Source organism: Schistocerca piceifrons, chromosome 2 (genome assembly GCF_021461385.2).
Source record: "Schistocerca piceifrons isolate TAMUIC-IGC-003096 chromosome 2, iqSchPice1.1, whole genome shotgun sequence".
NCBI lineage: Eukaryota > Metazoa > Arthropoda > Insecta > Orthoptera > Acrididae > Schistocerca > Schistocerca piceifrons.
In genome coordinates, this window is record NC_060139.1 from 951,735,988 (window position 1) to 951,753,752 (window position 17,765).

General features: G+C 45.7%; 2 protein-coding genes across 2 annotated transcripts; both read left to right on the forward strand.

The window, feature by feature from the left end:
• The first annotated feature begins 1,544 nt into the window (after positions 1-1,544).
• Positions 1,545-2,504, forward strand: LOC124776015 (proline-rich extensin-like protein EPR1). The gene has a single exon (XM_047250856.1). It carries the CDS (start codon positions 1,545-1,547, stop codon positions 2,502-2,504), a length of 960 nt encoding a protein of 319 aa, XP_047106812.1.
• A 78-nt stretch (positions 2,505-2,582) lies between these two features.
• LOC124776016 (fibrous sheath CABYR-binding protein-like) lies at positions 2,583-11,745 on the forward strand. Its single transcript, XM_047250857.1, has 2 exons — positions 2,583-5,518; positions 11,625-11,745. The coding sequence occupies exons 1-2, from the start codon at positions 2,583-2,585 to the stop codon at positions 11,743-11,745; spliced, it is 3,057 nt and encodes a 1,018-aa protein (XP_047106813.1).
• Positions 11,746-17,765: the final 6,020 nt, after the last annotated feature.

Consider the following 17,765-nt stretch of genomic DNA (forward strand, 5'->3'; position numbering starts at 1 on the left):
TGCCGGTGTGTTTCTGCCACCCATGCTTATATTTAAAGAGTCTGGTTCAAATTTTAGCTCTTAGCAAGATCGCCTCCAGGAACTGAATTTGCATGATCAGCAGGTGGCTTCATCACACGACAGATTTTTGTGCAGTGGCTCGAACACTTTATAGAAACTGTGAAACCGACAAGTTTTGCTTTTGGTTGATGAGCACGCAACACACACTAGGAACATCAGTTAATTTTTCAAGAGATAAACGGCGTTATTATACTCTCGCTTCCTGCGCATTGTAGCGGCACCATCGTTTAGGATAGGGAAAGTTAGTTTTGTGCAATACTCTGAGCGCACACAACCAGGTGCGGGCTGGACTGCAGTGAGTTACGCATACCAACAGCTGCGAAATAGAATAGAGGCCACAAGGCCATCAAATTGCTGAAAGAGTATACGTGACGGTTTTGCATGTCACATATCACTAGTAAAAGGGGCCCACTGGCAAACCTAGTGTGTTATGAGTATGTGACGCGAAGGAGCATGTATGGCAAAACAGAGCTGCACAACCACGTATAAATAGGTGCGGGTTTCTAACGATATTCATTCAAGTGTGGCAGCTCTCCTGGACGACAAGGCGTATAACACCACCAGCTACATGCAGCAGCAGATGGGAAGCCAGCATTCCAGTCCACAGTGGGTAGCTGGTTCGACCCTCTGAGGCTGATGCGGGGTCCGTATCCAGCCAGCGACAAGCCACTCCATGGCTCACTAACGCAGTCAGTCATCTTGGCTTCCAACACACGTCGGAAGCATCCCAAGGTGAGGGCCGCAGATTCGGACACAGGATCGGGGGCGCTTGTTGTCGCCGCGATCTCATTCACGCTGGCGAGAAGCGCGCAGCTGGCCACCTGTGGCTCACACCGAACAGCGCTGAGTCAGCATGGATGCAGACCGCTGAGTCAACTGCCGGCATCCTGATGATGACACAACTCCGCAGGTGTACAAGGCTGACTCACATCAGTACGTGCACCGGTCGCTGAGGCAGCCATTCTGCACCAAACGGTTTTGCAGACAGCAAAGTGGTGACCTCAGCATTGGGCGTCCCAGTGATGCATATCGAGAGGAATGGGGGCTCTGTAGTTGGAAACAATAAATCAGTTGCAAAGCTCGGATGAGTCTTAATACAGTGCCTTCTACCTCTTCCCGCTACATTTGGTGTTGGTGTTGCTGTTACATTTGGTGGCAGAAGTTGCCACTACAGCACACTAAGCATCGCCTACAACCTTTGGATGAGGCCTTTTTCAAGTTTCTCTCTATGTTCAAGGATAGGTTTCGTGACACTTGGATCAGACATCATCCTAAGTAGTCTAGGACCCAATTTCAGGTAAGTGAAATGCTCAGCAGTGCGTATGGGTGAGCTACAACAGTACTGAATGCTTTAAGATTGTTCAAAAATACTGGAGTTTGGCAGAAACTTCAGCTGCCATTTGAATAGAAGACTCTGCAGGAAGCGGAAGCTGCGGCAGCAGTAGTGGCGATACTAGAGGTTGATGCAGGAATGTCTACTGAAAATGGGGCCACTTCCCATCCAGGAACATCTGCTGAAAGTGAAGCCACTTCTCATCCAGGAACATCTGCTGAAAGTGAAGCCACTTCCTATCCAGGAACATCTGCTGAAAGTGAAGCCACTTCCCATCCAGGAATATCTGATGAAAGTGAAGCCACTTCCCATCCAGGAATATCTGCTGAAACTGAAGCCACTTCCCATCCAGGAATATCTGCTGAAAGTGAAGCCACTTCCCATCCAGGAATATCTGCTGAAAGTGAAGCCACTTCCCATCCAGGAATATCTGCTGAAAGTGAAGCCACTTCCTATCCAGGAATATCTGATGAAAGTGAAGCCACTTCCCATCCAGGAATATCTGCTGAAACTGAAGCCACTTCCCATCCAGGAATATCTGCTGAAAGTGAAGCCACTTCCCATCCAGGAATATCTGCTGAAAGTGAAGCCACTTCCCATCCAGAAATATCTGCTGAAAGTGAAGCCACTTCCCATCCAGGAATATCTGCTGAAAGTGAAGCCACTTCCCATCCAGGAATATCTGCTGAAAGTGAAGCCACTTCCTATCCAGGAATATCTGATGAAAGTGAAGCCACTTCCCATCCAGGAATATCTGCTGAAAGTGAAGCCACTTCCCATCCAGGAACATCTGCTGAAAGTGAAGCCACTTCCCATCCAGGAATATCTGCTGAAAGTGAAGCCACTTCCCATCCAGGAATATCTGCTGAAAGTGAAGCCACTTCCCATCCAGGAATATCTGCTGAAAGTGAAGCCACTTCCTATCCAGGAATATCTGATGAAAGTGAAGCCACTTCCCATCCAGGAATATCTGCTAAAACCGAAGCCACTTCCCATCCAGGAATATCTGCTGAAAGTGAAGCCACTTCCCATCCAGGAATATCTGCTGAAACTGAAGCCACTTCCCATCCAGGAATATCTGCTGAAACTGAAGCCACTTCCCATCCAGTAATATCTGCTGAAAGTGAAGCCACTTCCCATCCAGGAATATCTGCTGAAAGTGAAGCCACTTCTCATCCAGGAATATCTGATGAAAGTGAAGCCACTTCCTATCCAGGAATATCTGATGAAAGTGAAGCCACTTCCCAACCAGGAATATCTGCTGAAAGTGAAGCCACTTCCCATCCAGGTATATCTGCTGAAAGTGAAGCCACTTCTCATCCAGGGATATCTGCTGAAAGTGAAGCCACTTCCTATCCAGGAATATCTGATGAAAGTGAAGCCACTTCCCATCCAGGAATATCTGCTGAAACTGAAGCCACTTCCCATCCAGGAATATCTGATGAAAGTGAAGCCACTTCCCATCCAGGAATATCTGCTGAAAGTGAAGCCACTTCCCATCCAGGAATATCTGCTGAAAGTGAAGCCACATCCCATCCAGGAATATCTGCTGAAAGTGAAGCCACTTCCTATCCAGGAATATCTGATGAAAGTGAAGCCACTTCCCATCCAGGAATATCTGCTGAAAGTGAAGCCACTTCCCATCCAGGAATATCTGCTGAAAGTGAAGCCACTTCCCATCCAAGAACATCTGCTGAAAGTGAAGCCACTTCCCATCCAGGAATATCTGCTGAAAGTGAAGCCACTTTCCATCCAGGAATATCTGCTGAAAGTGAAGCCACTTTCCATCCAGGAATATCTGCTGAAAGTGAAGCCACTTTCCATCCAGGAATATCTGCTGAAAGTGAAGCCACTTCCCATCCAGGAATATCTGCTGAAAGTGAAGCCACTTCCCATCCAGGAATATCTGCTGAAAGTGAAGCCACTTCCCATCCAGGAATATCTGCTGAAAGTGAAGCCACTTCCCATCCAGGAATATCTGCTGAAAGTGAAGCCACTTCCTATCCAGGAATATCTGCTGAAAGTGAAGCCACTTCCCATCCAGGAATATCTGCTGAAAGTGAAGCCACTTCCCATCCAGGAATATCTGCTGAAAGTGAAGCCACTTCCCATCCAGGAATATCTGCTGAAAGTGAAGCCACTTCTCATCCAGGAATATCTGCTGAATGTGAAGCCACTTCTCATCCAGGAATATCTGCTGAAAGTGAAGCCACTTCCTATCCAGGAATATCTGCTGAAAGTGAAGCCACTTCCCATCCAGGAATATCTGCTGAAAGTGAAGCCACTTCCCATCCAGGAATATCTGCTGAAAGTGAAGCCACTTCCCATCCAGGAATATCTGCTGAAAGTGAAGCCACTTCTCATTCAGGAATATCTGCTGAAAGTGAAGCCACTTCCTATCCAGGAATATCTGCTGAAAGTGAAGCCACTTCCCATCCAGGAATATCTGCTGAAACTGAAGCCACTTCCCATCCAGGAATATCTGCTGAAACTGAAGCCACTTCCCATCCAAGAACATCTGCTGAAAGTGAAGCCACTTCCCATCCAGGAATATCTGCTGAAAGTGAAGCCACTTCTCATCCAGGAATATCTGCTGAAAGTGAAGCCACTTCCTATCCAGGAATATCTGATGAAAGTGAAGCCACTTCCCATCCAGGAATATCTGCTGAAAGTGAAGCCACTTCCCATCCAGGAATATCTGCTGAAAGTGAAGCCACTTCTCATCCAGGAACATCTGCTGAAAGTGAAGCCACTTTCTATCCAGGAATATCTGATAAAAGTGAAGCCACTTCCCATCCAGGAATATCTGCTGAAACTGAAGCCACTTCCCATCCAGGAATATCTGCTGAAAGTGAAGCCACTTCCCATCCAGGAATATCTGCTGAAACTGAAGCCACTTCCCGTCCAGGAATATCTGCTGAAAGTGAAGCCACTTCCTATCCAGGAATATCTGCTGAAAGTGAAGCCACTTCTCATCCAGAAATATCTGCTGAAAGTGAAGCCACTTCCCATCCAGGAATATCTGCTGAAAGTGAAGCCACTTCTCATCCAGGAATATCTGCTGAAAGTGAAGCCACTTCCTATCCAGGAATATCTGATGAAAGTGAAGCCACTTCCCATCCAGGAATATCTGCTGAAAGTGAAGCCACTTCCCATCCAGGAATATCTGCTGAAAGTGAAGCCACTTCCCATCCAGGAATATCTGCTGAAAGTGAAGCCACTTCTCATCCAGGAATATCTGCTGAAAGTGAAGCCACTTCCTATCCAGGAATATCTGATGAAAGTGAAGCCACTTCCCATCCAGGAATATCTGCTGAAACTGAAGCCACTTCCCATCCAGGAATATCTGCTGAAAGTGAAGCCACTTCCCATCCAGGAATATCTGCTGAAAGTGAAGCCACTTCTCATCCAGGAATATCTGCTGAAAGTGAAGCCACTTCCTATCCAGGAATATCTGCTGAAAGTGAAGCCACTTCCCATCCAGGAATATCTTCTGAAAGTGAAGCCACTTCTCATCCAGGAATATCTGCTGAAAGTGAAGCCACTTCCTATCCAGGAATATCTGATGAAAGTGAATCCACTTCCCATCCAGGAATATCTGCTGAAACTGAAGCCACTTCCCATCCAGGAATATCTGCTGAAAGTGAAGCCACTTCCTATCCAGGAATATATGCTGAAAGTGAAGCCACTTCCCATCCAGGAATATCTTCTGAAAGTGAAGCCACTTCTCATCCAGGAATATCTGCTGAAAGTGAAGCCACTTCCTATCCAGGAATATCTTCTGAAAGTGAAGCCACTTCTCATCCAGGAATATCTGCTGAAAGTGAAGCCACTTCCTATCCAGGAATATCTGATGAAAGTGAAGCCACTTCCCATCCAGGAATATCTGCTGAAAGTGAAGCCACTTCCCATCCAGGAATATCTGGTAAAAGTGAAGCCACTTCTCATCCAGGAATATCTGCTGAAAGTGAAGCCACTTCCTATCCAGGAATATCTGCTGAAACTGAAGCCACTTCCCATCCAGGAATATCTGCTGAAACTGAAGCCACTTCTGATCAATACGAAAGCTCTCCAAGATCTAAAACATACACGAAGCCACAGGAAATATTTCCGCTGCGTGGCCGCGCGGGATTAGCCGAGCGGTCTAGGCACTGCAGTCGTGGACTGTGTGGCTGGTCCCGGCAGAGGTTCGAGTCCTCCCTGGGGCATGGGTGTGTGTTCCTCCTTAGGTTAATTTAGGTTAAGTAGTGTGTAAGCTTAGGGACTGATGACGTTAGCAGTTAAGTCCCATAAGATTTCACACACATTTGAACATTTTTCCGCTGCGTGAAAGCAGAGCAGTGAGAGAGAGGAAAACAGTAGACTTGATAGTTCTGATTTCGTCTCTATATAATAAAATGATGGAAAACAAGGACACGAAGGATGATTTCCTGCCAAGAGAGCGTCGAAGAATGGCATAATCATTTGGTTTTCTACAGGGTGGCGCACTGTAAGTCACCAGATTTGTTTCATAAATAACATATTTGTAGTCGACAAGATTTGTAATTTATTGATGTAGATGTAAAGATTACAACTTGGAAATACAATTTAATGAATCACAGGTTCAATATGACTGCCGTTTTGGTGTACAACTTCTTCAAGTCGCTCCCATGCATTTGTGACGATTCTCCGACGCAAATATTCTGGAATGGCGCGGCATACCTTCACAATGATGGCCCTAAGTTGCACCGCATTTTCGGGTTTTCTGTGGTACACCTTCTCTTTAAGGAACTCCCAACGGAAGAATCACATGGGTTAATGACCGGGCCGTGGTGCGGTCACATTCGTCCTAATGCATAACGTTCTGAAAATCTGTTTGACAATACCCTATTGCCAAGTCTTTCGTGTAGGAAATCAAGAACAACGTTGGCAGTATGAGGGCGTGCTCCATCCTGCATGAGCCACTGTGTCTGCGATGGAAGACATGGGGCCATGAACTGAGGAAAGAATTGGTTTCGCAGCATGTGTAAATAGCGTTCACCGCATTCGAAAGTAAAATTCTATGTACTGACTTGACAGAAAATCCTAGGAAGTTGTGGTCTTACGTTAAATCAGTAAGCGGATCGAAACAGCATATCCAGACACTCTGGGATGATAATGGCATTGAAACAGAGGATGACACGCGTAAAGCTGAAATACTAAACACCTTTTTCCGAAGCTATTTCACAGAGGAAGACCGCGCTGCAGTTCCTTCTCCAAATCCTCGCACAAACGAAAAAATGGCTGACATCGAAATAAGTGTCCAAGGAATAGAAAAGCAACTGAAATCACTCAACAGAGGAAAGTCCACTGGACCTGACGGGATACCAATACGATTCTACACAGATTACGCGAAAGAACTTGCCCCCCTTCTAACAGCCGTGTACCGCAAGTCTCTAGAGGAACGGAAGGTTCCAAATGATTGGGAAAGAGCACAGGTAGTTCCAGTTTTCAAGAACGGTCGTCGAGCAGATGCGCAAAACTATACGCCTATATCTCTGACATCGATCTGTTGTAGAATTTTAGAACATGTTTTTTGCTCGCGCATCATGTCATTTCTGGAAACCCAGAATCTACTCTGTAGGAATCAACAAGGATTCCGGAAACAGCGATCTTGTGAGACCCAACTCGCTTTATTTGTTCATGACACCCAGAAAATATTAGATTCAGGCTCCCAGGTAGATGCCATTTTCCTTGACTTCGGAAGGCGTTCAATACAGTTCCGCACTGTCGCCTGATAAACTAGGAGCGTACGGAATATCAGACCAGGTGTGTGGCTGGATTGAAGAGTTTTTAGAAAACAGAACACAGCATGTTGTTCTCAATGGGGAGACGTCTACAGACGTTAAACTAGCGTCTGGCGTGCCACAGGAGAGTGTTATGGGACCATTGCTTTTCACAATATATATATAAATGACCTAGTAGATAGTGTCGGAAGTTCCATGCGGCTTTTCGCGGATGATGCTGTAGTATACAGAGAAGTTGCAGCATTAGAAAATTGCAGCGAAATGCAGGAAGATCTGCAGCGGATAGGTACTTGGTGCAGGGAGTGGCAACTGACCATTAACATAGACAAATGTAATGTATTGCGAATACATAGAAAGAAGGATCCTTTATTGTATGATTATATGATAGCGGAACAAACACTGGTAGCAGTTACTTCTGTAAAATATCTGGGAGTGTGTGTACGGAACGATTTGAAGTGGAATGATCATATAAAATTCATTGTTGGTAAGGCGGGTACCAGATTGAAATTCATTGGGAGAGTCCTTAGAAAATGTAGTCCGTCAACAAAGGAGGAGGCTTACTCGTACGACCTATACTTGAGTATTGCTCAATAGTGTGGGATCCGTACCAAGTCGGGTTGACAGAGGAGAGAGAGAAGATCCAAAGAAGAGAGGCGCGTTTCGTCACAGGGTTATCTGGTAAGCGTGATAGCGTTACGGAGATGTTTAACAAACTCAAGTGGCAAACACTGCAAGAGAGGCGCTCTGCATCGCGGTGTAGCTTGTTGTCCAGGTTTCGAGAGGGGGCGTTTCTGGATTAGGTATCGAATACATTGCTTCCCCCTACTTATAGCCGGCCGCGGTGGTCTAGCGGTTCTAGGCGCTCAGTCCGGAACCGCGCGACTGCTACGGTCGCAGGTTCGAATCCTGCCTCGGCCTTGGGTGTGTGTGATGTCCTTAGGTTAGTTAGGTTTAAGTAGTTCTAAGTTCTAGGGGACTGATGACCACAGATGTTAAGTCCCATACTGCTCAGAGCCATTTGAACCATTAGCCTACTTATACCTCCCGAGGAGTCACGAATGTAAAATTAGAGAAATTCGAACGTGCACGGAGGCTTTCCGGCAGTCGTTCTTCCCGCGAACCATACGCGACTGGAACAGGAAAGGGAGGTAATCACAGTGGCACGAAAAGTGCCCTCCACCACACACCGTTGGGTAGGTTGCGGAGTATAAATGTAGATGTAGATACTGTAGTATCGAAGACGAATGGACCGATGATTCCACGGCCTGACATCGCGACCCACAAGCACACTTTCTCCCCATAGGCGTCTTTCGTGTGGATTATTCGCGGAGGATCACATGCCCAGAATCGAACGTTCTGTTTGTTCACAGCACTGTTCACGAGAAAATAAGCTTCGTCACAAGACCATGTGTTGTGTAGCACTGCCTCTTGGTCTTGCTCGATCTCCCACCTTGCAAACTAAACTGCATTCTCCGCTCCGTATCTCTCGCTGTAATCTTATGTGCCACAGTAATCTTATATGGATACAGGGGAAGGTCGGATTGAATAATTCTTTGTTTAGATCGGCGTGAAATTCTTAACTCGGCACTGGCTCTTCTTGCTGATTTACTCGGACTACGGGTCAAAGCAACAAGAACTGCTTCAATGTTTTGCGACGAGCTTACGGTACGTGCATGTGGCCGCTGACACTCCAAAACAGATCCAGTACCTTAAAATTTTTATGTAATCTCCGTATTGTCTATCGGCTGGGAGCCCACCGTGTGCCGAAATGAGCACGAAACCTTCTCTGTGTCAATACAACGCTGTTCGTCGTCGCGAACAGTAACACAACCTTCGTCTTTTGGGCGACGGTCAACCGTCCTTTGTCCGCCATCGCGGCAAACTGAAATGGCGGACTCACAACGTAAGCGATGAACTCGCAACGACATCTGGCGGAATTTCCATGAACTGCTTGAAGTTGAGCCCATAATTTGAAAGCTGCTGACCCAATAGTATAGCTGTAGGGTCAAAATTCAGTCGGATGACTTATCGTGCGCCACCCTGTAAATTACGCCAGGATGAACAGAGGGATATGATTGAATGTGTAAAGTGTCGGACTGCATACATCAAGACTGCACTAGATGGGGACCAAAGAACATTTTAAGACGTGGCACCTACGGTCCGTCAGCGTACAAAGTCAAGTTTTCAGCCGAAATTCTGGCCTAGTGACAGGCGCTAGCACCTGTAACTTCGAAGCTCCGTATCGTCTTTCGATGACGTTTCTAGACAGTGGTTCCTAACCTCAATTTGTTCCTCAAGATACCCTCTACACCCCACTCGAAGGCTGTTGATATTTTGTGGCATCCTATATAAGCGCAGCAGAGACGGATCATTATAGCGACGACACGGACCACAAATAAGGAAATCCGCAGACACAAGCGACTTTGACAAAGGGCAGAGTGTTATGGTCTGTCGCTTGCGAACGAGCATCTCGGAAACCGCAAATCTGGTTGGCTTTTCGCGTCTTACTGTCATAAGCATCTATGGACACTGGATGGAGGATAGTAAAACTGCTAGTAGGTGACAAGGCGTTGTATGTCTACGCCTCATCAAAGAATGTTGAGTTCAGAGACTTGTCCAGTCTGTGAAGCAGAATAGGATGCTATCATAGCTGCATAACATCACCACATCTTATAGGTGGTGTTGTGCCGCGATATCGATGTTGACCTTGAACCCACGGGCCGACATAGTTGAAATGCTAACCATTTCTGCAGAACATACTAACGTACATGTCGTGTGAATATGAACACTCTATCTCTAGTCGTTCAAGGTGTTCTGTTTTCTCCTGAACACGAGTGTGTTCTACCTGTCACAGAGAATTGCAACTCGAATCGTTTACATACCCGCCTACAGTCCGTACGTGGACGATATTCTATTGACATCCGACCATGTCTAAAGGCGCTCCACGTCTTTCTTTCTTCTTCTTCCAGGCAGTATATTTTGTGCTGTGAGTTTTCGAGGAGTACTGACCGTTTGCAATTTGGGAAATCTTCTAACTCTTGCTAATTACTGTGCAAAAAAATGGTATTTACACGTGTGATTTATATTCCGAATGGACATTTAGATCGTCTGTTGGTGTAAGCACTCGTCTTTGTGATGACTATGGTCTTGTTCTTTTAACCGACCTTACGGGATTCTGGACAGGCTTAAAACTTGAAATTTCTAATTTTTACTTTTATTTATTTATTTGTTCATTGATATTAATCTACGTAATTTCCTCTATCCATTGATGTGTAATACGTACATATATTGCTTTCTGTCCGTTTCGTTCATTAATTTAAGCAAAACTCTGTAAATTTGGAAATTTGTGGCAAGTTCCTATGGTACCAAACTACTAAGGCAATCGGTTCCTAGGCTTCCACACCACTTAAATTAACTTAAACTAACTTACGCTAAGGACAACATACACACCCATGCCCGAGGGAGGGTTCGAACGCCGGCCGTGGTGGCCGAACGGTTCTAGGCGCTACAGTGTGAAACCGCGCGACCGCTACGGTCGCAGGTTCGAATGCTGCCTCGGGCATGGATGTGTGTGATGTCCTTAGGTTAGTTAGGTTTAAGTAGTTCTAAGTTCTAGGGGACTGATGACCTCAGATGTTAAGTCCCATAGTGCTCAGAGCCATTTGAACCATTTTTGAGGATTCGAACCTCCGACGGCGGGAGCCGCGCGAACCGTGGCAAGGCGTCAGACCACGCGGCTACCCCACGCGGCAACGAAACACTGTGCGGGTGTGACCATGTACACTAGACAGTTCTCGGACTGTATTTTAATTTTTTGTATCATAAGCCTCCGAGGGCAATCATTTACGAGATGAGGATTCAAATGCTTTCGAAGCACTGAGGGAGAGAGGCCATATGGAGAAGATGTAACTAACATGAAACCAAAATGCATACGTCATCTACAGAAGCAAATGGGTACAAGACAGCAACTACTGAAAACTTCTTACAGCGGAAACTAACTTGAAAATAACTGAAGATTAGATGGTAAAAATAGACACTCAGAATCCCTGATAGACAAAATTCCAAATTTTTATGGCATGGCCATCAGGCAAAATGTTAGTAGCGTAGATGATGTCAGAAAAACTGTATGAGCAGTTTCGTTTCACCTCTCTTCAACATACTATAATCCGATTCATGTGCTATGTCCAGGAAGCGATTAATGGTGCACATACAGCAGAGCACAGCAAAATAGTGAGAAACTTATACACAAACCAGGTATACCTTTTGCCATAAAGGAGATCTTGAAAGAAACTTTCAAAGAGTTGTTACATACAAAACTATTGAAGGAATGTGTTCATGGCCGCACCGAAAATCCGAACGAGTCTATCAACACCACAACTTGGGCGTCAACATCAAAACCTGTGCCACAATTTTCAAGACATTGTTTATGTCAATTAGCACATAGCATACTGGTGTCTTTGATGCAGTGTAGCTGTTAGAGACTATGAAACAAGGGCAAGGCAGCGCAGACAAGCAGGAAAGAGGAATTTGCAACATAAGATGGAAGAGGATGCAGACAAGCCATCATATGGGGCTGGGATACATTGACAACTTCAATGACTTTCCCTGTAATTTGTATTTTTTAGGAATAAAGTGCACTTTTTCTCAGCTTCTGCTTGCCAGAATTCTTTCGAAATTACAGGGCGCACTGATTGGAGTATTTAGCATGTGTTAACACAGGCATTTTCTTACTCTTTAAATCTCAAAGCAGTAAGATACTTACATGCATAGAAAGGTATAGGGTTTTTTATTTGTATGTACATTTTTTTAAAAATTCGTTATCATCTTAAGACTAACCAATAATTTTGGGACTCCCTCCGTTAGATTGGTTAGAAATGTGTAACCCGTAAGTCGTATTTTCTCCAAATTTTTATCTCCAAGAGTTTCTGAGAAAAGGTACCTCTTATACGAATGAATTTTAAATTGTTTACGATGGGCATTTTACAGCCCGTCCGTAGTCCCAATCTCATCGTCATGTATAGAATAATTGGCGTCCCTTTTGGAATCTCAACCACATCATTTAGTACAATATTGCAGTGCCTGTGTTATTCCGAATTACAATGCAAAGTTCCTTTAAAAATGCCTGCATGTCCAACGGAACAGGCACTGCAGCAACTACAACTGTTATTAAATAGATCAAATGTATTCGCAATTGCGAATACGGACCGCCATCAGCTGTAGAACGGAATAACGGCAATGCAAATTGCAAACACGTTTAATGGCTGTAGTGCCTATTCGTTTGGACATGCAACCATGTTCAAAGGAATTTTGCATCGTCATTCAGAATAACACAGGCACTTCAGTATCGTATTTATCCGCCGACACCGGGCAAGCAATTTTCAAGTAAAATGTCTCACCTGTACAGGCATATACAGAGGGGTCCAAAAAAATGTATCCACTGTTCAAAGGTCCATAACTGGCAAACTAACTGACGGAGTTGTCTCATCTTTGATAGTATAATAGTTTGTAGTTCCGGCAACCGCCACGCAAGCGTTGTATTGCGTTGTTTTGTTTTGTCAGATGACAGTCGTCAGATAGTCAGTGTTTTGTTCTTAGTTGCACCTAGTTAGTCGAGTAAACATGTCTGGCGCAAGGGTTACATTCGATGAAAGGAAGTCAGTTTTGAAGAGGTATTTTAAGTACGAAAACATTAATGAGGTTCAATGGCAATGGCGAAATGAGTACCAAACAGAGCCACCGACACGTTTAACGATTCGTCGCATTAGAGACAAATTTGAAGCCGAAGGCTGTGTTAAAGATGTACACAAACAACGATCTGGGCGACCTGTAACAGTACCAAGTCCAGCTAACTGCCGTCGTGTGTTACAACAATTCACTCGCTCACCACAGAAGTATGTGAGACAGTTTGCCCGTGAAAATGGAGAGAGTCGCTTAAGTGTTCAGCGAATTTTGAAGACAGCAAACTAGAAGTGCTACATCCCACGCTTGCTACACGCAATGAACGACGACGAGGTCCTAGAATGGAATACTTCGAGTGGTTTACTAACATGGCGCGCAACGATGAAGAGTTTGCAGAGATGATTGTGTGGTCTGATGAGGCACAGTTCAAACTCAGTGGTACAGTAAATCGCCACAATTGCATCTACTGGGCCGCCGAAAATTCGAACGTGCATGTAGACAAAGCTGTGAATTTGCCAGGAGTAAATGTGTGCTGTGGGGTGTGGGTTGTCTTACCTGGGCTTGATTGGGCCATTCTTCTTTGACGGCACAGTTACCGGTGAGGTGAACCTTCAGAAGCTTCAGGCATCCATTTTACCTGCCATCCGAGACTTGTATGGAGACGGAAGAGTTTACTTTCAACATAATGGTGCCCCAGCCCACCATCAAAATCGTGTTTTAGGGCGTATCTCGACGAAAATCTACTAGGAAGATGGATAGGCCGTAGAGGTGCCGTGGAGTATCCACCACGTACCCCAAACCTAACTCCTCTAGACTTTTACCCGTGGGGAATGCTAAAGGACGTCGTTTATCGACAAAAGCCACGCACATTGGATGAACTTCGAGAATCCATGGTACATTCATGTGCAAATATCCAACTGAACACGTTGCAGTCAGTAGTTCGTGCTGCAGTCCGACGGCATCGTTTGTGTGTGGATGTTAATGGCGACCATTTCGAACACCTAGAGTGATACCTTTTAGTTGGACTTTAAGCTACACTTTCATCAAAAATGAGACAACTCCGTCAATTAGTTTGCAAGTTATGGACTTTTAAACAGTGGATATATATTTTTTGGACCCCTCTGTATACTCGTACATAATGGAAGTACTACTACAGGTTGTGGAAGCATTGTAGCCGAAATATGGAAGTTTAAGTCTGGTCGTGAGTCGTGCACGGATAGCTAAACGTTTCGCATGTCTGCTGTTCAAAGTAAGGTACGACGCCCTTACTGTCCCTCTTAGTAGGGGCGAACTTGTCCTTGCGAATGTTCGAGCTCGAGCGGTGGCACTGTATATCAGTACAATGTTAAAACTGTGGAGACGACATCAGACTCGTCTGACAGGAATCTTAATAGAAGAACTAGCAACAGTTTCTCTAATAGTGGCAGTGGCGGTCCAACATATTTCCCAGTCACTGCAGCATACACTAACTTTTTTTTCTTATAGAGTACAGCTATATTCAGACGCCTCTGCCGGAAACCAGACCCGCAGCGCCGCGCAGCATCTATCGGATACAAACGACCGGACGACACAGCAATCCTATTGAGAGGATGCATCCACGTATTAATTGGCAAGTAGTATGGCGATCGATTCACCATGTTTTCTTAGACACAGTAACACGTGCAACGTGATACTTAACAGTTAATGGCAGAAATGGAACTTCCTGGCAGATTAAAACTGTGTGCCGGACCGAGACTCGAACTCGGGACCTTTGCCTCCCGCGGGCAAGTGCTGTACCCTCTGAGCTACCCAAGCACTACTCACGTCCCGTCCTCACAGCTTTACTTCTGCCAGTACCTCGTCTCCTACCTTCCAAACTGGGAAGCTCAGATGGTAGAGGACTTCCTCGCAAAAGGCAAAGGTCCTGAGTTCAAGTCTCGGTCCGGCACACAGTTTTAATCTGCCAGGAAGTTTCATATCAGCGCACACTGCGCTGCAGAGTGAAAATCTCACTCTGCCACGTTATTATGTTTTCTTTGATCAAGACTGGGCAATGCCGGCCGAAATTGGTCATTTCGTCTGGAAGTAATGTGGTTTTGTCGAACATTACATTATTTTCAAAAATACATTTTTTCAGGAGTGCTAGTTCTGCAAGGTTCGCAGGAGAGCTTCTGTAAAGCTTGGAAGGTAGGAGAAGAGGTACTGGCAGAAGTACAGCTGTGAGGACGGGGCGTGAATCGTGCTTGGGTAGCTCAGATGGTAGAGCACTTGCCAGCGAAAGGCAAAGGTCCCGAGTTCGAGTCTCGGTCCAGCACACAGTTTTAATCTGCCAGGAAGTTTCATATCAGCGCACACTCCACTGCAGATTGAAAATCTCATTCTGAATAGTAGAAATGTCACTCAATCCAGACCACATACGATTCATATGACAGACTCACCGTCGTGCCCTCAGTGCCAGACTCGGACAACGATGAACACCGCCTCATACGCGGCCTTCGGCAGAAGTGGGACGTTTGGCGACACAACTGATCGCTTTCTTTCTTCGAATGGGACAACACAACTTTGAACCATGGATTTTATTCTTCCAGGCCGGGACGTACTACCCACGTCCCAAAACGAATGCCGTAACGTGGCTTCCAGACCAGACGGTGATATATTTGTTCAGATACGGCCTAAAGAATGAAATGGACTTTTTTGTACCTTTTTACGGGAATGACATCTAAAGATCGTAACCAATGCCAACAATATTTTTCTAACTTCCAATGGAGTGCGTTTCAAGAGCCCCAGCATAGTTGGAACGTCCAGGGTAGGAAAAGTTAAATTATCCGTGCGAAGAAAGAATGAACGGAAGATAAGAATCGTTGGATACCATAATCTTGAGAGAAGGCATACCCGGATGACAGAACAGCGTGGGGGGGGGGGGGGGGGGTAGGGGAGGATTGGAAATACCGTTCTCCATTGTGCTCTGTGTTCCTTTCCTTATGTAATACGAGAATAAAGTTCAGTTTACTAGTTTTCCAGCAATACAAAAATCTTATTTGTGGTATATGTTATATGTGAACTACGTTTTGCTTTAATTTGTTAAAGGTACACTACTGGCCATTAAAATTGCTACACCACGAAGATGACGTGCTACAGACGCGAAATTTAACCGACAGGATGAAGATGCTGTGATATGCAAATGATTAGCTTTTCAGAGCATTCACACAAGTTTGGCGCCGGTGGCGACACCTACAACGTGCTGACATCAGGAAAGTTTCCAACCGATTTCTCATACACAAACAGCAGTTGACCGGCGTTGCCTGGTGAAACGTTGTTGTGATACCTCGTGTAAGGTGGAGAAACGCGTACCATCACGACTCCGACTTCGATAAAGGTCGGATTGTAGCCTATCGCAATTGCGGTTTATCGTATCGCGACATTGCTGCTCGCGTTGGTCGAGATCCAATGACTGTTAGCAGAATATGGAATCGGTGGGTTCAGGAGGGTAGTACTGAACGCCGTGCTGGATCCCATCGGCCTCGCATCACTAGCAGTCGAGATGACAGGCATCTTATCCGCATGGCTGTAACGGATCGTGCAGCCACGTCTCGATCCCTGAGTCAACAGATTGGGACGTTTGTAAGACAACAACCATCTGCACGAACAGTTCGACGACGTTTGCAGCAGCATGGACTATCAGCTCGGAGAACGCGGCTGCGGTTACCCTTGACGCTGCATCAGAGACAGGAGAACGTGCGATGGTGCACTCAACGACGAATCTGGGTGCACGAATGGCTAAACGTCATTTTTCTCGGATGAATCCGGATTCTGTTTACAGCATTATGATGGTCGCATCCGTGTTTGGAGACAGCGCGGTAAACGCATACTGGAAGCGTGTATTAGTCAACGATATACTAGCGTATCACCCGGCGTGATTGTATGGGGTGCCATTGGTTACACGTCTCGGTCACCTCTTGTTCGCATTGACGGCACTTTGAACAGTGGACGTTACATTTCAGATGTTACGACCCGTGGGTCTACCCTTCATTCGATCTCTGCGAAACCCTACATTTCTGCAGGATAATGCACGACCGCATATTGCAGGATCTGTACAGGCTTTTCTGGATACAGAAAATGTTCGACTGCTGCCCTGGCTGGCACATTCTGCAGATCTCTCACCAACTGAAAACGTCTGGTCAATGGTGGCCGAGCATCTGGCTCGTCACTATACGCCAGTCACTACTCTTGATGAACTGTGGCATCGTGTTGAAGATGTATTGGCAGCTGTACCTGTACACGCCATCAAAACTCTGTTTGACTCAATGCCCAGGCGTATCAAGGCCGTTATTACGACCAGAGGTGGTGGTTCTGGGTACTGATTTCTCAGGATCGATGCACCGAAATTGCGTGAAAATGTAATCACATTTCAGTTCTAGTATAATATAACTGTCCAATGAATACCCGTTTATCATCTGCATTTCTTCTTGGTGTATCAATTTTAATGGCCAGTAGTGTATTTCCTTCCACTGCTGTGGAACAAGCCTGGACTGTAGACGCCAGGTCAGTAAAATTTACAGGCCTTTGCTATCATTCACGACGATTTAAGATCCATCTCTGACCCGAATACTACCCGCAGTTTGTGTAGAAATGAGAACAGTCCCATGGACACAGTGATAACATTCGTAAGGGGACCCCGTCGTGAAGTTCATGGTCTGGTTATGCAAAGCGGCAGCCTTTGGCGGTGGGTGCACGTTGGCTGACCGTTTCCAGTCTCGCACCGCCTAACTAACTTAACACGATTGCGCTGCCGCTTCATCACATGCAGGCTTTTCCCTTTGAGAGCTAATGGTCTTCTCCACTCGGCGGCGGGACTTCTAAGAACCGGCCGGCGTCTTTTGTGACGCTGCGGGTAATATAATGGAGGAGAGAAGGAGCCTGCCTAAATTCCGAAAGCCGTCGTGTTGTTG